Here is a 26642-nt window from a genome sequence, read left to right as displayed (position 1 = left end):
TTTTGGCCTCATCCTATGGCCTCTTCAGAGGACAACAAAATAGAAACTCTTTTCTTTGCATTGTTATAAGAAACAATGATATTCTGAGATTCAGTTAGTATGAGCAAGGCGTTGTGGAGGAGTCATCTGAAATGTTGGTTGGTGGCCCGCAACAAGAACAACTGTGATGGGATGTTCCCCCATCTATGTGACTCATTTTGGGTGAGTGGTGTATTAAAGGACCCTCCATACTGTATATGCCATAAAGATAAAAGCTGCAATCTCAGCTCTATTTCACTGATCTACTAATTCAATTATGATGTATGGTCCTGTCAGAGCGAGAGGTCTGAGTTTGATGCTTATTACCTCACCCTGTCAGGGATGTAGAATTAATGGCTGAAACATAAACAAGAGCACCCAACCGTCTCTGACAGGCTAATTACCAGGGAGGTTTTATAGCTGAGTATTGACCAGAGGAGCCAGTTTCTACTCAAATTAACCTTTCCCCTCTGGATTGTATTGCATTTTAAGAATGCTATACTGTACGTGTATACTGTGATGTTGAAGAAATCTTCCATGTTGGAAGGAAACCCCTCAATCGTGAAGCACTAATTGAAGCATGGATAATGAATCAGTTTTGCTAATCTAAAAATGTTTCACTAACAGTACGTCTCTCTGGATGTTGAGACGAGTAGTATCTAATTCATTCATAATCAAACACTGATTTAATTAGAGAACAGTTAATTTCATACTAACCTGTTCCAGCTGACTGTTCCTGATACTCTCTGCATCTCTCCCAGCGCTGCCAGCAACAGAGACGACTTCCCACAACCCACCTGCCCCACGATCATGGTCACCTTACCTGAGAGGTTTCACCAGAGAGAGAGACAACGACACAGTATGATATGAGGTAGGAAACTCAATAGAAAGAAAACGGAAGAGGTGAGATTGTACATTAGACTGTTTGCTGCTCACCAAAAGGAATCTTTATGTCTACATTAGAAAGTGTCGCTGGTCCGTCCGTCCAAGTGAAATAACCGCTAGTTATCTGAAGAGAAAATGTTCATTCATCCAGAGATTCAAAACAGATGAAGTCAGTCAGTAAACATGTCATCTATGTATAATAAGCAGAGTGGCAGTGAGGCAATATGAAGTAAATGTGATTACATTTTTAATCACTTTATGCAGGGGAAGGAGGAAACTTGCTGCTTTTCATCTGCAGCCAAGATAAATGACTCACAGATTTAATTGATCAAACAAATCACAGCTGAAAGAAATTCTACAGAGCTGGAGATATCATTTTTTTCATTTCATTGAAATCCAATCACCAACATCCTCAATATTAACAACAAATGTCTAAAGTGCCCCTCGTAGGCAAATAGTGCAATTTTGAAAACTCCAGTGTGCAGACGAGCCTTCAAATTCATCTTCAATGTTTTGTTATAGTGATCACTGGTCTCCATCACATTCTGTACCGTGTTCATGCAGTGATGTGATGATGAAACTTACAACGAAAGGATTAATTTTAAACAGTCACAGCTTGGTGCACATTACAGCATGAAGATGCTGTCAAATAAAAGTTAAACCATGGTCCACATATTGTCAAATTAAAAACTTGTTTCTTATACGTATTATATGTTCAGGATTATGCAGATATCACATGCCTTAAGACCTCATCTCTCGTGTCAAGACTTTGGTTTGTGGACTATGTTTAGCCTCAATATCACTACACACATTCACCATTGCAATCACCACTAATTTATAGAGTGCATATTCTTTTATTAGGGTGATTTACCTTTGTTTTCAATAATGATTGTTTACATATCTTTAGGTCTTTAAAAGAGTCACACAACCAATCAAGGTTGAAGTCACCTAATATAATCATTTCATTGTGTACATATTGAGAAAGAAGGTCATTACAGGAATGGCAGTGTTATCTAAAACTGATGATTTGTTGGCAAGACCTGTATTGAGTACAGTCAAAAGTCATCTCATTGTTATACTTAATCAACATCATACGCATACATGATTACTAGAGGAAGACTTTTTTCTTATTACTTTCCTGCAGTTGATACATCGTTCACTTAAACAGTTCGGTGGTTGGAGAATGTTGCTCTATATACAGAGGCTACAGTCCTCAATGCAGCATCCCAGGTTCAACCCCCACTCTTAGCCCCCTACTGCTTGCATCTCACTCTCTCTCTGCCTCTCTTTCTCTTTCTCTCTCTCTCTCTCTCTCATTGTCTCCTTTATTTCTCTCCTCCCTCGATATTTCTTCTATCTCTTTCTGTCATGTTTATGAAGGTCAAAATGGACAATTTATATATGTATCATATTTGAAAATGTATTTTTTCTTGTAAGAGTTCTGATGCTGTGGTGATGGCTTTAAAAAATGTTTTCAATATTCTTGAGTTTTCTAAAGATAATGCATCTCAAGAGGCTTTGAGCGATCAATATCTTTTTAAATGCAGAGACAGCACAGCACAACACAAACAACTTATTCAATGATTTTTGTCTCATAAACTCAGTCATGCATCTAGAAAAAATCGGACATTTAATGATCATTTTTCAACTAATCCAGGCAAATTAAACTACATCTAGTTACAAAAGTATCCCTCTCACCTTGATACAGGTGTCTTGGTCCACGTCCTGGGGGAGCCCGTTGCCCTCATGTTCCCCCTGTGAGCTGTAGTTAGTCCAGTCATCCTTCGGGGGGCGCTTCCGGTTCACCACCTTCAGGGGCTGGAGGTGTTGGAATAAAGAGGAGGAGGAGGACGAAGGGAAATGTTTAGAGGATGACTGGAGGAGGGTTGTATAACATCAGGCACAGAGGACAGAGGAGTGAGTGATATTAACCGAAGACAAGGACCAGGAGGAGAAAGACAACAACATTCAGAGCAGAGTCAGACAGCCTGGACAAACCAGCAGTAGAGACCGTAGGAACGAAACAATGTCCTGCTTTTCAAGGAGAAAACACTAAACTCACCACAGCCTGATATTTATTTTGGTTGTGATTGCTGGATCCAGAGGTTAACGTCGCTCTGGGCTCCTGTTCGTCTCCAATCTCGTCACTTGAGAAAAACTCGCTGAGCTTCTGAACACTGCAGATTAAAAACAAAAACATCAAGCCACTTAAGATGAAAAATACAATGAAATGTGTATAACCTATGAATTTATACACTGACAAATCCTCGGATCACTGAATGAACACAGAACTTCAAATAGAGTAGCAGAATATGAGCTTACATTTTTAAAGAGACAATAGCTTCATGTTGACCGTTCAGTAAAAGGAAGTGATGTAAACCAATGCTTCCCCTATACGGCTACCTAAATCTAAAAACAAAATGTCCAAAAGTTGGGAAATGTTCTCAACTGGGATAAATTCCCTTCAGTTTACTTATTTATGCCTCTGCATGTGTCATGAATAAAGACATTAAGCCAGCAGTAGAGAAGTACAGATAACAACCCTGTGTGTAAATATGCTGCAACAGTGACATCAGCATGAGTAAGTGGATCATCACAAGAGCATCATGAAATGAAAAACATTAAAGGTTTTCAGTCTGCAGAAAGAATGGAAAAACAAGTGGCACAATGACTCTGCGTTTACAGTTTTGTTAGACTATTCTCTTTTGTAACAAAAAACCTTTAGTGAGGATAAACTGATGTGCTGAATCCACACTGTGAGAGTTGTTTTCTCTTGGTGTCTGACAAAGTGTGTCAGATCAGTCAGTCCAAAAATAGACACCTCAGAGGATCACAGGCAGCTTCTGCATGCACGAAAGAAAGCCTCTCTTGTTAAAATAAGGTGCTTACACCCGCATATAAAGGCTGGCCCCCTTCAAACCATGTGTGGAATATGTGTGATGTTGCTATCCTGCAGCAGTTTCATCACCTCCGCCCACTACACTCCTCCCATGTGATCTTTTTTTAAGAGGTGAAGCCAGAGATGATTGGTTTTAAACTGACAAGACCTAACTACCCAAACAACATTAGAATCAGTCAAGTGAATTCACTGACACTAGATTAGGGTTTATTTTTTCTCAAGTTAACCACTTACATATTTTGAACTTTAATATTGAAGTTAAAATGACATGCCAACAGTATGTTGTGTTTGTGAAAATCTGTCTATTAAATCTAATGCATGTAGCATAACTTGGTGCTTTTATTTTAAAGCACATTTTAAGATTTGAAGCTAAAGATTAAAGATTGAAGAGTATGGAGACATTGTTTGCAGTAGTAAGTTTAATAAACTATCCAATTTCAGAAGCAAAGCAGGATTGGAAATGTATGATTTCTGCAGCACTAGTAGTGCAGTGGTGGAGCTCTGAAACTCTGCAGAAGAATAATCACAACAGAGATCTTTGTGAACTCATTGTGAACTGGTCAATTAAATAGGCAGTGTTTGTGTCAGAGACACGAGTACGAATACAACAGAGAAATAGAGATGTTGTTACTTGAACAAATGTTGATCAAACAATCCAGCAGTTGATCCATCTACTGCAGGAAAAGTGTTTCACCTGCTTTAGTTGTTTTTCACCCTTACGTTAATCTCCCCATCAAGAAACATTTACAGACAAACCTATGTTTGCTAGTTTAACAATAGAGTAAGAAACCATTAATAAAAAATCAGCATACAGATAATAAATCAGTGATCCATTCTGAAATAGTTTTTTTGTTTTGTTTCTTACCTAACTAGAGCCTTGACAGTGGAGCGCACCACACTGGAGAGCAGGAAGAGGGGGGTGACCAGGATGTGGAAGAGGGACAGAGAGGCAAAGGCCACAGCTGGGGATAGATCAGCGTCATCTGAGATGTGCACGTGAACCACAAACGTCTGCAAGAAGAGAGGAAAGAACAGGGTGGCTGTGTTACTCTGGAGAGCATGGATTTAGATCCTGTGAATGAGGAACTTGTGATTGGCAGATAATAACTCATGATTTATTCAGGGTATTTAGGGACACACACGTCATTCTCTAGCTGTCAGCAAAAAAAGTATTTTCTACAGCTGTCTGTCGTTTAAAATGGTCTCTCTCCTTGGTATCCGTCTGCAACGCTCAGGTCTACATCCATGAAGGACTTAATAAAGGCAGAATTTAGTGTGGTACTGCCAGAGATCCATCCACTTTGTTCTCTGTGAAATCTCAATAAAATGTGATAGTCAGAAGGCCAGGCCCTGTCTTTGCTTTTTTTTACCCATGGGTCTCTACAGGACATAAGATTCATTCACACTTTGGTGACTTAAAGGTAGAGCAAGAGTTTAAACTCACCGTCAAAACTGCTGCAATGGGAATAGCTGCATTCATGAAAACTGGAAATAGAAAAGGAAAAGAGAGAACAGAGAAGGTTATTAAGAAGATTTAACCCAGTGAAACTAATATATATACAATGTAGGGATATTTTCTCACAATAAGCACTAGGTTATCCATGTTAACTTACAGATAATATGTTAAAGTGCCACAAATTTTACGTTTTTTTTTTTTGTTTCTCTTTGATTGGATGATTACTTGATAAAATTAAATGTCTTTTTTGTTCCGTTTAAATTTTTGTTTTAACTTAAGGCACTTTGCAAAATCTATAAAACAAACTTATAAATTAATTGTTTGGGTGGGCTGATGAAGATGTAATCACAACATCCTGTGTCTTCTCACTATCTCTTGTGGTGTTAGCTTAAATTGCCATGAAATGAACTGGCTTCTGTGGAATCAATCTTGATGTGTGCTATGTTCATGTCATTTTCATTTCCATTTCCATTACTCAAGGAAGAAAGCTATGATTGTCCAATATTCTTAAAGCTGAAATGGTTGCTGTTAGATTGAATATTGGTCTTTTGCATTGACTGGAGCCATGAAGGCTACAGCCATTATTTATCTTAGAGTGTAGCAGTAGATAAGGAGGACAATCTGTGGAAAACAAATAGCTACTGAGTGGCCATATTGTGCACTGTTGGGTATGGATGGAAGTATAAATATCCAAATGAACCTATCTAAAACATGATTTATCTTTACTTTCAGTTATTTTATTTCCCCCATGTTGACTTAAAGATGTTGACTGTGCTGTTTTAAGGATTGATGCAGTATAAACCTTTTGACTCCCTGTGAATGTTAACAGAAGAAAAACATGAAGTTTAAATGTCAGGGAGAGTTGAGTGTGTGCAGAGGAAACAGCTCCTTACTGGATAAAGATGAGTAGAGCGCGAAGGCCTGCAGGCTGGTGAGCTCTTTGCCCCTCATCTCCTCTACACTGTCACAGAAGATGTTCTCCCAGGCATACAGCTTCAGCAGCTTGATGCCCCGTAGCAGCTCATTGGTCTTCTTTAAGCGTTCACTGGAGTATTCCTAAAAGTAGAGCATGGGACTTTGATTACAAGACAGAACTACAGCGCATCGAGGACAGATAAACTCTAAGAGGTGCAGCCATAGGATGACACAAAAGCTATCATCACCTTTACATAAAGTATTATCTTTGCTTGGGACTTGTTTAACTGAATATAGAGCCTGTATTATAAAGGCCTGTATGTGTGTGTGTGTCTGAGCGAGAGAGAAGCCTGAAATGACTCGGTTAAGTTAAGAAGCTCAGAGCACGTTCACATGGAAAACACTGTTTACATTTTATGGTGACATATAAATAGATTCTTTCTAACCAGGAACTGCATAGGTAAAAACTTGCAACTGCTCGTAGTTGCTCTGTGATGTGCTAAAATAGGTTTCAGACTCTTGGCTTCTGTCAGAAAAGCCAAGAGTCTGAAGCAAAGCCGGCAGATCACGAGCTGTAATCCTGAATGCTGTTACCCGGACAAATTGAAGTTTTGACCTCAAGAAATTGCTAGAGAAAAAGTCAACAGATCACTTGAGTGCACACACATATTGAATGTCATGGTATCCATCTAATATAAATCTCACTCTGAAAATCATGTGCAACATTTCATGTGTCAGTACAGGGAAAAAAGCTTTGTTCTCTAGAGAACATCAATATGTGTAATGTGTCTAAATTGTGTGCCTTTGGATTGACCAGAGCAAAAGACATTACCGTCCATAGGGGTTTGGTAAATTCAGCGTACAGGGTAGCCACTCACAGAAAAATTACTCTTACCAGAGACTGCATTCTAATTATTTCTTTCTTATATATTGTCAAATAGTGTACTTTCCTCAGTGCCAAGAAAAAAGTTCAACATGGATTCGAGACCCTCTGGCACTTCTTCCTTACTGAATTTGCTATAACAAGCCACCACTGACACCACAGTTGTAGGGCAGTATCTTTGAAGTTATAATTAAATCCTTGTGAACAACATCTTTAAAGGGGTAGCGTGCAACAGGCACAAAAAATATTATATCTCCTTGAAAAAGGTCAGTAACAATAATCACCAGGGTGCTCTTTTGTGTTTGGGACAGCTTGGTGGCCACAAAGTATTGTACAGGAGCTAACACAGCGATGATGGTCGCTCCAATCAAGGCACTGATTCCCAGGAGGTAGTAGAGCAGGATCACTCCCACAATTATCTGAAAGTCAAAGAAAGTCAGAGAGAAAGGAAGATATTATTGTAATGGAGACAAATGTGAAACATTTCCAAAGAGGCAGTCTTCAGTAACACAGAACTCCCACAGACAAGATTAAAACTGAATAATCACAGCACATCAGTTTGTGGAAAGCAGAGACCTTGAGCATTCTGTACATGCAAATATATACAATGTAGGTATGAAACGTTTAAAATGCTCATTTCTGATATCTGTTATGAAGAGAGGGGGCCTTTGAATACAAGAAAAAGCCTTTGAAGATACCGACATTTTTCGCTGGATTCACACATTCATACACACACGCAGCATATTCCTACAAGGTACCGAAATTGAAATAGACGATACTCCACTTCAGCATTTTTAAGTAAAATAATTAAGCTCATCTTTCTCCTTCTAATACAGGGTCTCTCTTTCTTTCACCACATCTTTACAAAAGACATGAGTCATGCTTCCACATGTCATTGGCTCCTTTCCAGACCTCCCACCATCTTTGGCATCTTACTGATATCCCCTTGACACACACAACCAGATGGAGATGGATGTGACATTTCACACTCTGTCACACTGTCTCCTTCATCTGTCACAGGATAATGTGTGCCACCGGGGACAAGGTGGGTGATGGGTAAAACAATTCCTTTGTAATAACTCAATAAAAAGAAACATTTTCTGCCTCTAATATGTGTTTTTTCTGTTAATGAATCCTGGCAAATCAATGGTGATTTAGAGCTTCACATACCCTTCAACATGGAGTGTGTCATCTTCTCCCATCAAACAAACCTGATTTAAGTGTGTTGTTAAAAGCTTCAAGCAACAAACAGCAGAATTCAGTACCGCTGTTCTCTCTGTTTTGGCACACATATGGTGTTGTTTCCTAACAGAGTTTTTCCCTGAGAACCACTAAAGCATCTGTACTCTGATACTGACCTTTAAGAGGTTTATCCCTGTAGTCAGTTTTTACTCAATATCAAACGCTAGTTTAGTCTAAGGCCATGCTAGCTGCTGGCCATGCTTAATCAGACTGGTGTTTTGCCTGTAAAGTGTCAGGATATTTAATTTGAATCGTTGGACTCGGTAAGCATTCACAAACATCTAAGAGAAATTGGTTGTTCAAAACCTTATTAGATCATTTCTCAAGACTGTGTGGTTGCAAGGCAAGTCAAAGCAAGATAATTAACAGAGCACCATTTATACATCGAGCCACTTAAAGTGCTTTACACAGAGCATTAAGATCATCATTAAGCAACAATAAGACATAATACAAAATAATGTATTAAATAAAGTCATTTTTATCACCTTTAAACCATTAGCTGCAAACAAAACTCCTGCTTAGGCCTAAGTCTTTTTCTCCTGAGGTCGCTTTCTAACACACAAAATATCAGAAACACCTTTTCAAGCCAAATCATCAGTTGCACTTATTAGCGTGTTTAAGCCAGTACTATTTTATTTAAATTAATCAACAGTACTGCCAAATATAGATCACTCTATGAAACACAATACATCTTTAGTGCCAAAAATAGAACCCAACTCCCACCATCAATATTAGAGCAAAAATAACAATAGGTTCACAGGGCCATTTAACAGTGCGCTAACTAACATGTTAATAATACTTATATGTTTAGCAAAGAAAAAAAATTGTGATGCACACATCCTTAGCATAGCATATCATCAGGCTAAAATGATCTAACACTGAAGCTGATGTGAATGTTTTTAATTAAACAGTTCATTAGTCACATACCAAAGTGTTCCCTTTTAGTTATACTGTTTAAGGTGCTAACAAAAGGTTTTGAGTCAACTTAAGTATCTTGATATAATTTACAGGTTAAGTAAAAAACTTAAGTCTTCTGGTGTTTTTTTATAAACCTTGAGGGTATCACCAATCTTTCTACAGTTAATCCTGAAGAGAGAGATTATTCATATTCCTTATTACCCAAACAAAGCTCTTAAAATTTTTGAGTCTGGAATATAAATCTGGCACAAAAAATGAGGAAATTTGTGTTTGGTAGATTATTTCTTTATTGTAACAATGCTTCTTGGCAATAAATCTTATACCGTTGGAAAGTCTGTTTTATTTCCCTTTTAAATGGCGCCATATTTGTAAGGAACATGCATTTGTGGGATGAGCAGCAGAGCTCAGTATGTGGGGAAAAATTTGCCAAATGTGGAGACATTTTATAAACTACTGTATATAAAATAAATAAATACAAGGTTTTCCGTATATTACATAAATGAAGGCCTAGGATTTGTCCTTTGTATTTATTGTCTCTGATCTTTTTGGCATATAAAATCAAGTTAAAAAAAACAGGAGAGGTCTTTTTGCTTCAAGCGATAAAATGTCACTTTTCTCAAACATAAAATGAAGTGCCAACACAGTCCATAAACCAAAAGAAAGTGTATTAGGTAAAATTGATTAACAACTGATAGAGAGGCAAGGATAGAGGCCAGAGGGAAGACAGAAAGAGCGTGTTAATATGACAAGTGGATCTCTTGAGTAAAGCAGCAAAAATAAGGGAATGGCCTGGCTTAATATTTCTAATTTACCAATGTGTTTTTCCCCTCACTCGTGGACATGGTAATAAATAATATTGATTATACAGTGCTGTGTGTCATGAATTAAATTGTCCAATTATAGGACGGTATCACAAAACAGGAAGGTCACAGGCTTGAAATCGACTGCTCACATGAGCAGTGAATCTTTCTACCTCCCACAGAGGTTATAACACCTGGATCTCCACTTCAGCCTTCACATCTCTGTTATTATTCATAGCATGATAAAAATGCAGCGAAACAGAAAAAAGGAAACGGAGACTCATACTATAGATTTCATTAAAACCTAGTTTATAATTTAATATATAGTTGTGTGTTAGTTAGGGGATAATGGAGTATCTGCGTAGCCTATGCAATTAGGTCCTGTAGCTGCTGTGTTTTAGTTAGCATACTGTAGATAACACAGGAGGACTGCAACAGCTTTAATGGACCCGGGCTAATTGTGTTTTCTCCTGTGAGTTACTAGTGCCAACTTTTTGAGCGTGAAAAATATACAAATATAAATACAATATAAGGCAAATAAACAGTTTTTCATTTCAGTAACTTATTAACAATGTCTTCTTCACTACTTACTGCCCAATAACATATAAAGTAAAATAATTTAGAGGAAATAAAAAAAAACAATGTAGCTTGACTCTGTATGATAAATTCAGGTAATGTTGCGGCGCTGCTAACGCTGCTAACAGGGAATCAAGTCAGAGCCTGAACTATAAATTGTATCATCAACAAACAGGTATCAATGGTGGGACTCTTTCCTTGCATTAACCATAAATCTGGTTTGAAGTTTTATACAGGAGACAGACATGTTTCTTACCTGCACTGGCATGGCCCACAGGTTAGGACAGAGGAAGAAGAACCACATGAGCTGGTTGGTATCTATGGCAACTAGGTTGCATATCTGAGCAACGGTCAACTCGCCCATGGACATGTTTGAGGTGCACAAACGCATGATCTTGTTGTAGATTTTTGTCTAAAGAGAGAGGACAAACACATTCAAACAGCGATACCTCATTAAACTCTGATGTCTTGCAGAGTCATGTGTGTCGTGGTCATACCTGTATGGCCCCACGCAGGTTGATGCCTGTTTCGATGGCCACATAGTAAGAGGCCTGCAGGAAGGTCCTCTGCAGGAGCAGGGCGAGGAAGAGCAGCACAGCCAGCACATACGCATTCTCCAGAAACTCTTTGGAGGAAATGAAATAGATCCCCAGTAACTTCATCTGGAAACACAGACGGGTTCGAGGGGAGGGAAGAATCGAGCCGTTTATAATTGTTAGTCAGGCAGACCACAGCGGAGTCAATCACACAGGCTGAACACTGCAGGATTCTTCTTGCCTGGGAGAGTTTCCTTCCATATTGAAATTCAGCAGAAATAGTTCCTGTTCATAACTTCAAAAGCACCTCCATTTAAAATGTTCAATTTCACAGCAGGCTTCAATACTGCGTGAAACTGAAGATAAGCCTCAGAGTGTTTCAAAAGGCTGGAATGTGGAGTGTGAGCTGGAAACCAAACAGGACATTTAGATCAGCTATAGGAGTTTAATACAGTGTCTCCCTCAGAGTTTAATTAATTCTACAGGTCAAGATCAATTACTCAGGGAATTACAAAGTATTGATTACAAATGTGTCTTGACTCCACATCCACTCATCCTTGATATTTATGTTTCTTTCTAATCCCAAACAAAAAAAAAACTCCAGGTTCTCAGAAACATCATCCTGTTATATTTGTTACAAACAGATCTATATTGGTTTTCTATCCAATTTGAGTTGCTCTCGAGTAAGATTATTTTGAGTGTTTGACATTTCTTTTACCATTGCAAATGAATTTTTGATATGAGGCTGCCTCATTTGGACGTGACTTTCAAACAAATAATTGAAGAGTTAATCTTACAGAAGGATCGTCTCTCCGTGTGTCTGGTTTGGCAGTCTGCCCTGTGTGGAATCTAAGAAACCGAGTCACCTCCAGCACACAATAAGTCTCATAAATATTTGATGAAGATTAAATTAATGCACTATCAGGGAGGGTGCACCTGGGAGAGAGGACATCATAAATGTCTCATCAAACTGTTACCTTGACCTATAAGTGGCAGAAAGGAGTCATGTGATAAGATAAGATCGACTTTATTGTCCCCAAAGTGATGTCTCTTTAGTGTCTGCTGTAGCTGTCTGTTTCTGAATTCTGTCCAACCCTAATGCTTTCATATCATTTCCTACTCTACACACAATCTTCCCTCATAAAGTGTTATTTTTTTCCGTAGAAGTCCTGTATCAGGCAATGCCTATACCTCAATGGTTGTCTACATATACAATATTATGTGCTCCATTTGGGATGTCAGCATGGTATGGTAATCTCTCTGTTCAGTTAAAATCAACGCTTTCTCGTCCGGTGCAGATTGCCATGAAGGTAAACCTGTCCTTCCAGTCAATAAAGGAGGAGACTGTTCATAGGTAAGCTCAGAGAGTATTGACTGACCCATCTCACATCCTCACCTCTGAGTATTAGCAGTTACCTTTTGGCAGACAATACAAAGTCCCCAGTTGTAAACTGAGCCATTTTACAAAACGTTTGTGCCCACCTCGAATTCTGAATAATGTTCCTTGAGGCTTTATGGGTTGTACAATAGCATCATTTATTCGTTTATTCTTATATTTTTTATCTTTTTCTCTTTTTAGTTTCAGATCTTGTACGATAAGGATAATGTGCAATATATTTTGGTGGTTTTCATCTGTATGTACTTCTCTGTGGAGGCATCTAAATGTGTGCAGCACTTGAGCCCATGACAAAATTCCCCATGAGGATATGAAGTGTATTGTGTCGTATTGTATCGTATCACATCTGCAAAGGAATGCAAAGGGCCTTGAATAAAAATAGACAGTTACAACAGCTGTAGTTATTTTATGTGAGACATTTCAGTCTGTACTTCACACTAGTTTGAAGTGGGAGTGAGGCCGAATTGAATATGTTGTTAATTAATAACAAAATACCTGAAGAAGCTTTTTCTGCTAACTTTAATTTTACTGCTGCTTATAGTCATAAGAATTTCTAGTTTTTATGAACTTTAAATCTAAATGCAGAGATACATTGATGGACAAAAAAGTCAAAGAATGTTAGAGTACTGTATTGAAGAGGCCTACTGAAATAAATAATAATTAACAAAAATACCAACAACGTTCAGTTTTACTTAAGAGGTTAAAACATAATGTAGCTGGGTATAAAAAATAAATAAATGAAGGGGTAGTCGAAAGTGTGCCCAAAAGAAGTTTGGGAGAAAGCTACCAATGCAGTGATTTGTATGATTCAAGTATCATTTAAATACACAAGTTAACTTCAAATAATTACCGGTATGTGATATGGCAACTGTGCAATGTTTCATGTTCTACCAATACTTTATTTGCATTTGTTTAAGTCTTTCATTCTAAGATTTTAACACTTAATCTTTTGCTGTCAATTTCTCTTTTTATTTGCCATCTGTCGTTCCTCTGTGAAGCACGTTTGTTCAGTGTTTTTAATTATGAAATTTGCTATAAATTCAGTTGAGTTTAGATCACAGCAAGACATTTTTACTTTATCATACATTAATACTTGTTATATTAAGAAACTTTTCTTGCCTCAAACCAAAGCGTGATGAGTCATTTATTCCTTCTTATTTTATCTATTCTCCAAAGACGGTTTCCAAATTCTAAAATGTAAACAATATAAGTTATCATAATATTACATTACCAGTCATTACACTAAATGTGAATATTTTCATGTATAACAGGACATATTGATATGTTGTAAAAACATTAAATATCTTGAAACAAAAATCTGATATGTTGTATTATATCATCCTCATGTGTGAGTGGTAGAACGGTTGACGTCTCACCGGCGGCTGAATTGTGCGGTTGTCCTTGCTGATGTGGTGGACAATGCCAGAGATGCAGAGAGGACCGGCGAAGCCCAGGAGGTCGGCCAGGAAGCGAAATGTGATGCTGAGGATGAGGGGCTTGCCAAATGCTTTCCTCAACGCCTGCCAGATCAGCTTTGGGCTCTGGGGTAATGTGCCTTGGGGCCTCTGAGATAATGCAAGGAGAAGGTATAAATGTTGAAATATATCAGCATGATGACTAAATACATTCAAGCAGCTTTTTGGAATCTCAATTTCACTAGGCAGATACATTTTTTTCGAAAGGATTCAGATTATTAAACTCTGTATTGCAAATGTTAATCACTTTCTCTCTGTTAAGCATTTCAATTGTTAAATCTGTTTAATGACAATAGCTGCTGTTATCGTGCAGCTGAAATGAAAATGAAACAAGGGTTCGCATTGCAGCCATCTAGCAGAGCGAGCAGAAGTAATTGCTTGAAGATAAAAGCTGAATTGTCACACTTTCCACAAGAGTCAGTTCAACACTGCAGTAGAAACCCATAGAATGAGGTCAACTTCATGTTGTCCATCCTGCTGCATGTGCTGATTAAATGATTAAATGCCAGTTCCACAGTGGAGTCAGTTATGTTGGTCTATTATGTCCAACGATGCAGGAAAAGCAACACAGTGATGCAGAGGGTGAGCATTAAACAGCAAGTGCATACAGAATCTAGGATTTAAGATTACTTGAGCTGACAAAAAAAAGTTAAACTATGAAACATCACTTTGAGCGTTAAACGGATTAGCACAGGAAGGGCTGGCGTTGTATATTTAAAGTTATTTATCATGTCGGTAATATAATAAGGTCACACTGACACAACAGCTCTGCTCAGTGAATCAGTAAGCAGAGGAAAACATCTAGGTCTGTCACAGTGCAGCAAAACCCACTCAGAACATTTCCACTGACTCTGAATGTGTATGTGTGTGTATTTTGAGTGTGTGAACGTATGTGTGCAAAGCTGACTCACTTTTCAGAGTTGTTAGAAGGGACGTGACCATTATCATGTGTTTCCGTCTTTCCATTTGAGCTCAATCTGAACCTCAGCTTTCGTACAAGACATGTGTCACTGAGGACGTCATACACAAACCCAAACACAAACAAATACACCCACACACACACACATCCTTGTTGTCTACCTTGGGTTCAAATGAGAAGGAAGGAGGAGTGAAACTAGATTCCCATGAAGTACAGTGCCTTCACCCCCGCAGGGGTCGGGATGTCGCCTCGTTCACAGTAAAATGGAATGACCCGGCGCCTTCAGGCTCTGCTCTAAATGCCCCCCCAACCCCACCTCCCATCCCTCCACTGGGATCGCTCAATCTCTCTAATCCCTCGCTCCTGACGGAAGGAAGTGGGCTTTTATGTTCACACCGGACACAGCAGTGACGAATCTGTGTGACCCTCCAAACTCTGGAAAACTATGACCCTGCAGCGGAGGTCCTTCATCCACGACCCCTGACACGTGCTTCAAAATTGAGACGGACAGAAAGAGAGGAAAAAAGACGGATAGAAACAGGATGGAAGAATAAAGTGTAACTAGGACATACGTAGCTTCAGTTTTATCCGCAGTGATAGGACTGCAAGAAAAGTGCCTCAGGGTGTACACAGTGATCCCGGAGCAGGGAGGAAAAAGTCAGAAGAGACAGATGCTGTTTCATAAGGCTGTTTGATTCTCTAACACACAGATCAGATAATCCTGTCCTTTTTAACAAATCGACATACCAGTAGGGCCAGTAGGAAATCACACCCAAATAACGTAAGGTTTCCCTCCATTTTCCTTTATTGCTATGCAAGTTGAAATGGTGAAGAATAAGAGACTTAAAATTTAGCTGATGAAGCATTTCAATGAATTTGATAGACTCTCCAACATATTGATTGAAAAAGTATCAAAGCATGATGCAACAAAAGAGGGTCAGGGGTACGCCTCAGAACGGCAGTCCATCGCGATTCAAAGTTTTGGTTAACTAAAAGTCAAAAGAGCACCTGGAAGGAACACAAACATTTTTGGCGAGAACATGCAGACTCCAAGCAAGGTATGGACTACAAACTGAACAAGAATGAAGCTAACGACCGGCCCCTCAATCTTAACTCTAGAGGGATTCTTTTATATTTTGATGATGACTTTTCTTGTATATGTTTTAGACTCAAAAAGAACAGAGGTGACAGGCTGAACTTGAATATGTGCACATGTGACATCTCTTTGTTTACACTGTTGACTTCTGTCCAGATCAATGCTTTTATGAGAACAGCTGTATCAAAAAAAAAAATCCAAGATTCCCAGATCACTTCATGCACATGTCAGGCTGACCCACAGACAAAAATTCAAAATGTCAAACAAAATAGTATTAAGAGGGTAAAACTAACAAAAGGGCTCAAAGAGTGAAGTGTGGTGCCATGATGAACCAAACAAGCTCCTCTCTAAGCTCTCTAAGCTCATAAATAATTAAAAACCTCATTATGTCTGTGAGGAAAGAATGATGTTGATCCTTTTGGGATAATCATCACATTTAAAAAGAAATGGTGGTTTTAGTGTTATTCACATCTATTATCTAGTTTGCTAAAGGTACATTTGCAAAAAAATCAAGGACTGTTGGCATGCAGAAAGTTGCTTTGTTATTTAACCTGACCTTAAATCAAGGTTTTATATGCTCTGTGTATTTAAATTGCTTTTTTTACAATAATCTCAGCTACAATAATTTAACATTAGACAACAGTCATGTACTGTTCACAAACATTTCACAGAGATTATTAAAGATGTTAGCATGTACACAAACCTTCTGGTCTTCGAAGGCCCTGCGTAGCTTGATATAGTTGGTGAGGGCTCTCATTGCTATGGGCAGTTTGCCGATGACCTTGAGGTCGATGGGTCGTCTGTGAGCGGTGGTGATGAAGGTGTTCATCCACCAGTAGGTGGCTTTGGACAACAAGTTGACGAATGGCTGCAGAAATCGAACACCAAGGTCTTGGAGGTCCTCTGGTGGCTTGACCTCCATTGGGTCGTCAAAACACATGTAGCGCTAAGAGAGACGGAAGGACAGAAAGACGAGTGTGATTACATTTTTAATCCCAGTGACCTTAACACAAAGGGTGAAAAATAACATGCAAGCAGTGTTTAGACACACAATGAAACAGAAACATCCACTCATCCATGAAGTTAATTATTAGAGTTTTCTACACGCTGTAAATGAGAACTTAAAACAGTGGATAGCATACATGGACACACTCTTCTTCATAGGATTAATTGTAGAGGCAGCAACATAAATCAACTCTTCTCATTATTTAATTACAGGCTGTCTTGTATCACCAAGAAGATTCAACAACATGTGAGCACAGTGCAGAAGTAAACAGAGACTAACACACTTGTACAGTGGAAAATAATTTACAATTCATTTAATTTATCTGCCTTTGATTTCCATCACAAAAAAAATTAAAAGTCAAAAAGAGAATCATCAAAAAAAGACCTTGATGATCAGCCGAATGATAAGATAACAATATAAAGTTTACTTTGCTCTCAAATCCTTTTTAAAAGATAGTGTTAAACACATTTCGGTCCCAATTAAGGGTGGCACAAAATTAACAAAGAATGAGCAAGAAGGCAGCCTATGGCTAAAAGCTGAGAGGAAAGGTCCTTTGTCTTTATACAATTGTCTTTTTTTTCGAGTGTTCTTCCTGAACAACTCTAGCCTTATATGTGCTCAGGTTTCCAAGAGGAAATAGAGATATATTCATATATAGATATATTTTTAGCCATGCTGGTGGTTACCAATGCTCATCTGTTGGATCAGCACTTTGGTGCCGACTGAAATGTGTTCACAATTATTAAGTTAAAGTCAATCTTCTATAGACTTCATGTCTTCCACAGGTTTATGCAAACAGACAAAAACTTTCCTCCAGCTCCTAATTTAGCCTGACCCTGAGGTTTAATTTGATGTTTGTTGGTGAAATTCTTTAGCAAGCAGGCAGTTAATTGCCATAACTTTAAGTACAGGCGTTAATTTCTTATTCACTATATCATGCAACATTTACTTTTTATGTACTTCCATCATCAGGTTAAAGTTCAGTACATATGTTTATGTTTAGTTAAGCAACATTTTAATGTAAGAGTTAATTAGAAATGATTAATACTACTATTAAAGGTTACTAAACTATTAAGGTGAACATCGTAAAATGGATATTTTACTTTGTGACTAAGCTCATGTTCCCATATTTACATTAACATTTCCCTAAAAGCACTGCTATGTACAGAATGTAGAGTCACTCTACTCTTTTAACTTCTCTCCTTTCATTGTGCCACTGAACGCACAGAACACACACAGGACACTGTATGAAATATACTGATGGTGGATTGAAGTTATTTTTCAAAATAAAATAAAAAATAATAAAAACAATTTTTAATTGATGTTGCACTAACAAAACATTAGTAAACATAGATCCTGTCCGATCCTGTTGGCGTGTTTGGATATTTATAAAAAGTATTTCTGATCGTTTCTGATGTCGACATACTTTATTCATATATTATTTATTTCATTATTGTATTTGTTAATTCAAAGCAGGTAGCTACAGCTTTCCTTGTGCATAATTTTGATTGACTAGCAAATGTGATTTTAACTACTTCCATCACTCTCCTTGAATGAACATGAAGCATAATTGCTTTATCTTCATCTAATATAATCAGTACACCCCAAGCAGCTTTACTGATCACTGACCACTGGAGCAAATTTGGATTTTAGACTCAAAGAAAAGAGTGAACTGAAACAAAAACAGGAAACACATCAGATGGCTACACACAGCTGCATCATGTAACAACACACACACACACACACACACACACACAAAGACACACTCACTCACCCTGCCCAGGATGACATTGATCTCAACAGCGAGCAGGAGTCCGTACAGCAGCATGAGCAGTCCGGTGATGCAGTAGCGTAGCTGTCTGGGGCCGATGCCATGCTCGGTGTACTTGGCAAACTTGATGATTTTCATGATAAAGGCGAGCACCCAGTAGATTAGCAGGGCTGAAGAGGTTAAACAGACAAAAAAATAAATGAATACAGGAAATGACTGCACAAGACTACAACTGGATTATATTAAAGATGTAGTTCAATTCAAGTTTAATCGTTTTCACCAATACTCAATTATTTGTATTGCATCAAGATTTGTATAAGATCTAGACCTATTTTGTCATAGTCAAATTGGGGTTTAGTTTTTACAGTTTTCATTTTAGGCTTCATTTCATCTTCTTTTTGATTTTCTTTTCGTTCTCACCCACTCTTCCCATATCTTGCTTTAGATGAGAGAGAGACAAGAGAGAGAAGAGAAACACCTCAGCAATGTGTCTCTAACAGCTTTCAAGGTAAAAACCTGTAATCCACCAAATAGCAGTAAGGAAGATTGCTTTTATGTTTTAGATATTTTCCTTCAAGTCATACCATGTCAGTTCAATGGCTTAATTGGGGTTAATTGTTGTAAATTATTGTGGCGATAGATTCTTTTTGACTCCTTAATTTTTCTCCCCCTGAGATAGGGTTGTACAAGGACAACAGGGAAAACAAGATTATGGGCTCAGACTCTGCAGCAGACTGACACAGTGTTTACATCTTCATTTTGAAGAGCCTCTACCCTTTGACAATAGTGCAGCATGCAGGTCAATGTCAGAGTCTCAATTTAGATGATTAATTTCTGTTCATTCAACCATGAAGCCAGCAGCGCCTCACCTCTTCCCTCAAGAGAGTGACGGTGATATGAACACCTAAAAGCTGAAAGCAGCTCAGTGATGGGAGAGTATGAGCATCAGTGCTCAACACAGAGGAGTTAATGAAGCATGAGGAAAAGGAAAACCATGAACAGTCACAGGGAAGCAACAGGGTGATCAATAAAGGAGAAAACATGAGAGTTTTATGGCAAAAACAAATGGACCGAGCATATATTGATGTGAAGCTAAGTTCATTTGTGCATTTCATGGTCAATGTTCTGAGATGTGAATCAATATAAAGATCTATCATATATTGTTGTCTACAAATACAGGATATGTTGATTATTATTTAACAATATAAGCTCATAAAATATGGTTGCTATGGGGATATTTTATTTAAGTATCAGTTCTCACAGGTCATAAAGAGTTGAAGAACTTAACTTCTTGAAAACACATTTAACAGTGTATATCTTTCCCCTGGAACTCATTCTCCTGATGAAAAAGGATCATTTATACCTACTTAGGGCAGCACAATTGAAATATAATTTTACCTTCCGAATTGTTTAGTAGTCTTATCTGAGGATAATGAACCATTGAACTCATACAGTTACATTAACCCTATTTAAATGTTTTCATGATTCATATACCATTAAAACTAAACATTGGCCAGATTTCTAATGCAAGGTCTAATTAACCCATAGTTTATAAGCACATATCCATGTGCAATAATGTTTCCACAAGACTAAATCCATTTCCGATGTCATAAAAAGCCTTGGTCTACCTAACAGAGCGTTTCAGAGGAGCTGCCAAGACAATTATGTTAAAGCTGAATTTATAATACTGTACCTATTAGCAGTTTGGGGAAGTTGGAGGTCTCTATGTTGTGATAGTAGATAATAGAGGTGATGCCAGCCATGAAGGCCAGACCTGCAGGCATGTATAGGTGCAGATGGAGGGATTTGCTGAACCTGCAATACAACAACCAATAGAGGAGAAAAAGAGATTGAAGTATGCAATCATAGCATGACATAAACACTGAGGCAGAGTAAAATATACGTCCTTTTTTATCTTCATTAACCACAACAGTCTTCCTCATTTATACTGAACAAGTTGAAGCATATAACAACATGAAACACAGTACATGTTGGGTGTAGAAGGGATAAACATGTACAATATAAACAATACCCACTTAGGTTTGACAAGCCCCAAGGGTAAACCACATTCACACTCATGATTGCACATTCATACACAAGGGGCATAAACAATGAGACCAGTGCTCTTCAGCACTGCTCTTAAATCAGGGTACAAAACCAATGAAGAGACAAGTCGATGTGATGGAGAGCTCTCTCCGTCACTTCAGTAACAATCACTTAAGCCTCCAGGCTACAGAATATGCTGTATACCAGTTGCCTCCATCAACCTCTATCCTTTCATAGGCATTGAAGACAGAAGTCTGTTAATTTAGGCAAAACAATTTATGTGTGCAGTTAATTTTCTATTGCATTGTTTGCACTGTTACTGTTTACCTGCCGCAGTGAAATGCCTTTTTAGGAGACTGAGGTTAATAATCTTTACCCTCTTTTCCATGCAATATACTTGCTTTAATTTTGTTATTTAGCTTACTATCTACTAATTTTTTTCATTGTTGCTGGTACCTTATAGCAACCACACAGAATTCGTGTGCTGTCCATGACAAAGTAAGCGTCTTATGGCAGTAGTTATTTGACCCTGTTTCTGTAATAAACAACAACAGGATTTATGGCAGAGAGAAGGATTGATCAATTAAATAAAGTTTAGGATTATTAAGGCAGAAAGAGCTTTATTATGTTTGCAAGTGTGTCTCTCTGAGCTTATTTTAGCCTCATCTCTGTGACTGACAACATGCCACTAACCTCCTGAGGGAGATAAGTGTAGAGCGAACATGTAATGGCAAAAAATGTTTAGTGTGTAAAGCCTTCAGAAAACACATTTCATTGGCACTGCTAGCCAGCTAAAAACCAGCCAGCAACCAAGAACTGCAAATTTTGCTTCAGTAGTCAGCTGCTCCTTCAATTCAGTGTGTGTGTGTGTGTGTGTGTGTGTGTGTGTGTGTGTGTGTGTGTGTGTGTGTGTGTGTGTGTGTGTGTGTGTGTGTGTGTGTATCTAATACAGCACTGGGCTATAAAATGTATCAAGTTTGTCATTTTATTTTAGAAAAAAAAGAACTAATATATGAGCAAACAACTATAGCCTAGCAACAACGTAACAGCATGTTAGCTAGTTGTTGGATGCTACCAACTTTTATCTTGCTTCAGACTAAACTTTTTTTAAAGGGTGCTCTATCACAAATGAGGCAAATACTTATTTAGTAAAGAATATGGTAAGAAAATTATACAGAGCTTTAACATTAGGATAAGCACATTTAGCATGCTAGCTACACTTGTTGTTGCTCAAAGCTTTTGTTCAAAGTTTTATAAAAGCTTTAATGTTAATGCTAAACATCACTTTAAAAACTTAAGCTGTTAATTAACCAGCTGTATAGAATAATGTTTGTCTATGATGTTTGTCTATGAGCCTAATTTCTTGTAAAGACAGTTGGTAAACTTCCTCAGCAGCACAGTAGTTAAGAAGGTATTTCCCTGATGAGCACACAGCAATAAAGTCTTGATTACAGTCAATTGTTTTCACCTGTGATCTCAGGTGTAAAATCGTTTTTGATTGGTATAATGACTCAGCAGTGCCCTGATGAACCATTGACACTTAACAGCAAAGAAGACTGTATTGAATATTAACAGAAAATACATTTATTTGTTTGTGAAACATGATAGCTTGAGTCATGTCATTGGTGTTATTAAAAATATTTATCCTACACCTGACTGATTTAATGATGTGTCTGGTAAGTTGGGTGATTTATGGTGTCCAACATACCCATCAGAGACGATGCCTTCAGCAATCTCACAGACGAGGATGAAGAGTAGCACAAAGGTGAGGAGCCAGCGCAGGTTGTGACCGGGAAAGTGAAGCCAGGTGCTGTGGTGGATGTGGACCTTTGAACTCTGGCTGCCCCAACCTTACACAGAAGACATTATTATTTAAAGCAACATACCTTATTCACTTCAACTATACAGTCAAATAAATACAATACCCAGCACAGGGACTTGGTAGGGATCTTAATGTGAGTATTGGGAATTTGGGAATTTTTATTCAAGCAGTAATGACAAAGCACTTTTTACTCCCATTGTATCTTTCAACATAACAATGGTCATGACAAATTGCTCACATACTCACACATGCTGACTTACAGCAGATAAACGCATATGATTGGTCAGCTAGGAACCCGCCAGAGACTATTATCTATTTTTAGTTCAGGTGTTACTGTCACTTTCACTACATTCACAATGCTTTGTGAGACAGGGTATTGACGGGGGCTTGATGGCTGCTGGTCTACGACCTTTAATCTCAACTCACACTATAATATGAAACTAATCCAGACTAATCCAAGTGTAATAATCTAAGTGTAATTTATGTCATTAATGTGAGCCACTGAGTCATAAAACACTTCCCTAATGATGAGATTATGCTAATGACTCCTCTGCTGTCAACACTATAGCTGTTGGACAGTTTATCTCGCTGCAAAGTGTTGGCACAGGCTGGCAGTGACAGACACACACACACACACACACACACACACACACACACACACACACACACACACAAATCACACCATCTACTCAAGAACTGTGCAACGCACTCAAATCAACATCACAAATGGTCTTAATAATGCGGCCTGTGCTCAAGTCCCATCTCAGATTGTTTCTAAATGTTATCTGGTGTATTCAAGTGTTGTCTGCCTGCCTCAGGTTTTGAGCAAATGCTTGGATTTTTGTTCTTATTTGCCTTATGACATTGAATACATTTTCATTTGTTTTTCCCTACAGATTCAGGTCAGTAAATGAAGGACTTTAAAATCAAACTGAGCTCTGGGAAACTGAAATTGACATTTGTCACATTGCACACTTGACTAAAACAATTATTGACCCATATTGATATCACTCAACTACTCATCAATAATGAAAATTATCTTATTTGCAATGAGGAACAATAAACCTGTTTTCATATTGCATGTGAAGTAAGCAGCCTAATTGAGGTTCCTGTGGTGCCTGTGTGTATCCACAGCATCGTCTCACACTACGAGTTTTGATGTGATGAGCAACACATTATACAGCTGCAGGGCAGAATGGAGAGCAGAATATAGTACAGTAACAGGACTCCTAAAAGGTTTTGTCAGGTGACTCAAGGTTGACAGAAAGTCTTTCACACCCTGAGGTATTTCTTTGGGGACAAAGTTGTTTGTGAAGGCAGCACAGCTCTGGGTAACAGATGAGAAACAGTCATCACGGCCGTTTTCAGCCAGGTTCTCTTGCGTTTGCACAAACAGCTAACACTGCCTTTAACTGGGTGGTTTTCCCTGCACTTCATGTCTTACTTATAAGAATTAGCTGATTACAGCTACATAGACTATGTAAGACTAAAAGCCATCAGTAATGCTAACGACTTTATCAAACAATATATGCTGTCATTGTCTCAAAGAATATTCTAACATTCTTTGATTAACCAACTTTTGCTGTAGTATGGTATAATCCGGAAAGTTTCAGTAGTTTTACAGATCTCTCAGTAATCAACGCAATCTGCAATTAAAACTTGAAATCAAGATCACACCTAAGGAGAACTTTAACAGTCACCATAATGTTTAATTTAGCCTTAGGGAAATCGATGTATGTGCAAAATTTAGAGGAAATGCATCCAATCGACTCCTAAAAAAACTAAAATGTCCACTTCAATATGGCCCAAGGAAAAGTCTGAGGATGACCAAGACAATTCATTCTCTGGGCACTATGAATGTCCATCACTTCTCATGCTAACTGACTGTTTATAATATTTTTGTAGTCTGGACAAAGCCCCAACATGCTGACGACAAGAGACTGACATTGCCATCCACTGATCTGTTTCGCTTGCATGACCTAATATACTGTAGTTATTAAATATAACACAAACAAAAACAATTTAAAGTTATGGAACATACAAGCATGAATGCAAGCACAGAGATGAATCAGAGGACAAACATAAAAGTTTAATGTTACTGTTTAATGCTGTTACCCTCCCTGTGTTAAACACAATCACATTGGTTGTATGTTCAGAGAACATAAGACACAAAGGACCCCATACGATTATGTAACAGATGAATGGAGAGGGAAAGCTTAACATAACCATGAAGATATAAACTGCTTTATAACTGGATGCAAACACATGTTCTGCACAGACACTGACAGGGCAGGGCAGATGAAGAGGCCATGTGTGACTGTATGAGCAGAGTGTTCAGCGACACAGATCTGGTCTGTTACACAATGATGGGGACACTAATAGACTGGCAGGTGGCCAGGAAGATAGCAAAGAAGGGGAAACCTAACGCCAACACTACATTTCATCAGGAAAGTCTTATTTACTTGCAAGAATTCTTGTAACTCATATAAGTCTTATATCAGGAGACTCTTTTTTATTTTTTTCACTGTAGACTAGGGGACAGTCAACACCTACACACAGGGTGTTTATAGTCTGGGAATGAAATGTAGAATCTGACAAGCATTTTAATAATTGTATGGACACTATAATGAACATGTATACTAAACAATACTTCTTTGCTAGAAAATACAATATAAGAAGCAGAAAAAACTGTGAAGGGCAGATAGAGTACATGCAGAAGCCCATTATTAATACTTCAGATCCTTGTGTGGTTGTGCTGACACATCATTTGTTTGCTGTGTGTACGGTCCATGCAAGGATGTGTTGTGCAAAGAAGCTGGGGATGTCACCTCCCAGTGATACTCACCAATGAAGAGGATTGGAAACGTGATGAAGAGGAGGAAAACATGTGGCACCACGTTGAGAGCGTCCAGGAAACAGCCGTTGTTCAGGACCCCGCCATCCACGTTGTAAGCCGCCGAGTTATTCTCGTTCCCACAGAATGCCAAGGACATGGTGGAGCCAGGACTCTGCAGGGAACCGGCAAGAGGAAGAGGAGGAGGAGGAGGAGGAGGAGGAGAGCAGGAAGATGGGAGTCAGGGAAAGAAAAAGATATTTGTAATAAAGACTCTCAGAGCATTTTGTCTTTGTAAGGGGGGAGCTGTAGGCGAGTTCAGTAGATCCTGGTGTTTCCTTAAGTGACCTCCTTCCTGCTCACTTCTCTGGCTCCCAAATATCGGATCCAGTGAAGAAGAGGAGACAAAGGGAGAGAGGGAAGGAGGAGGAAAAAGGGGGGTCAGAAACAGTCACTCCAGCAGTCTAAGCAGCTCCCTCGGCCATGCTGGTGAGAAACATCTGCATCCCGTCCGCCTGCAATCCTCAGTCATCCTCTAAAACTGAAGCTTCACTCTCGCACGGCGCTTCACAGCTCCACTGGAATGCACTAAGATGCGCTACCGTCCCTCACACCCAGATACACACACACACACACACACACACACACATACGGATTCACACACAAACATGCACATACAGAGAGAGCAGCGGTGGCATTCTGCAGTGCACCTGCTATTCCTGTCTCTTTATGAACGGGAGCTCAAAGACGACCTTGGGAGAGGAAAAGAGAGGGAGCAGACTATGTAGGGGTAGCTCGAAGGACTGATCCACTGAATGGGGAGAGCAGGAGGGACAATGAGTGATGAAGATGAGAGAGAGAAGAGAAAGAAGAGAGAAGGCAGGAGCACAGCTGCCGATGGAGCAATATAACGTTATACAGAGGTATGTGTGAAGCATGAGCAAGCACTCTAATCTAAATCCTAACACAACATTTGCAGGAGTTACATAACTCTACCTCTCAGTCATTTATTACTTAACTTCACGTTAAATCTGCAATAAAACACGGAGCTAGGCAGCACACATGAAAAATAGTGACATCAATTATTTATATATTCCCCAGACAGATGCATTGTTTGCCGGTCCTGTAGGGAGCAGGGAGAGCTCCCGCT

At 38.6% G+C, this 26642-nt stretch overlaps 1 protein-coding gene across 5 annotated transcripts in view; it reads right to left on the bottom strand.

Annotated features, from left to right (window-relative positions):
- Nucleotides 1-26642, bottom strand: part of abcc8 (ATP-binding cassette, sub-family C (CFTR/MRP), member 8) — a 52482-nt gene that overhangs the window by 23328 nt on the left and 2512 nt on the right. For 3 of the 5 annotated variants that reach the window (XM_061036501.1, XM_061036503.1, XM_061036504.1), the window contains exons 2-17: nt 25505-25667; nt 22546-22687; nt 20485-20606; nt 18795-18961; nt 16718-16960; nt 13901-14089; nt 11090-11254; nt 10849-11004; nt 7341-7475; nt 6152-6314; nt 5247-5287; nt 4668-4813; nt 2966-3080; nt 2602-2778; nt 955-1027; nt 736-841 (exon numbers count right to left, since the gene is read on the bottom strand). In XM_061036501.1, the coding sequence (XP_060892484.1) occupies nt 736-841; nt 955-1027; nt 2602-2778; nt 2966-3080; nt 4668-4813; nt 5247-5287; nt 6152-6314; nt 7341-7475; nt 10849-11004; nt 11090-11254; nt 13901-14089; nt 16718-16960; nt 18795-18961; nt 20485-20606; nt 22546-22687; nt 25505-25667 (2303 nt within the window). The remainder of the gene's footprint in view (nt 1-735; nt 842-954; nt 1028-2601; nt 2779-2965; nt 3081-4667; nt 4814-5246; nt 5288-6151; nt 6315-7340; nt 7476-10848; nt 11005-11089; nt 11255-13900; nt 14090-16717; nt 16961-18794; nt 18962-20484; nt 20607-22545; nt 22688-25504; nt 25668-26642) is intronic. The other 2 variants (XM_061036502.1, XM_061036505.1) reach the window with 1 other exon arrangement.

The sequence above is a fragment of the Labrus mixtus genome, chromosome 4, assembly GCF_963584025.1.
Source record: "Labrus mixtus chromosome 4, fLabMix1.1, whole genome shotgun sequence".
Taxonomy (NCBI): Eukaryota; Metazoa; Chordata; class Actinopteri; order Labriformes; family Labridae; genus Labrus; species Labrus mixtus.
This window is presented reverse-complemented; position numbering and strand designations above follow the sequence as displayed.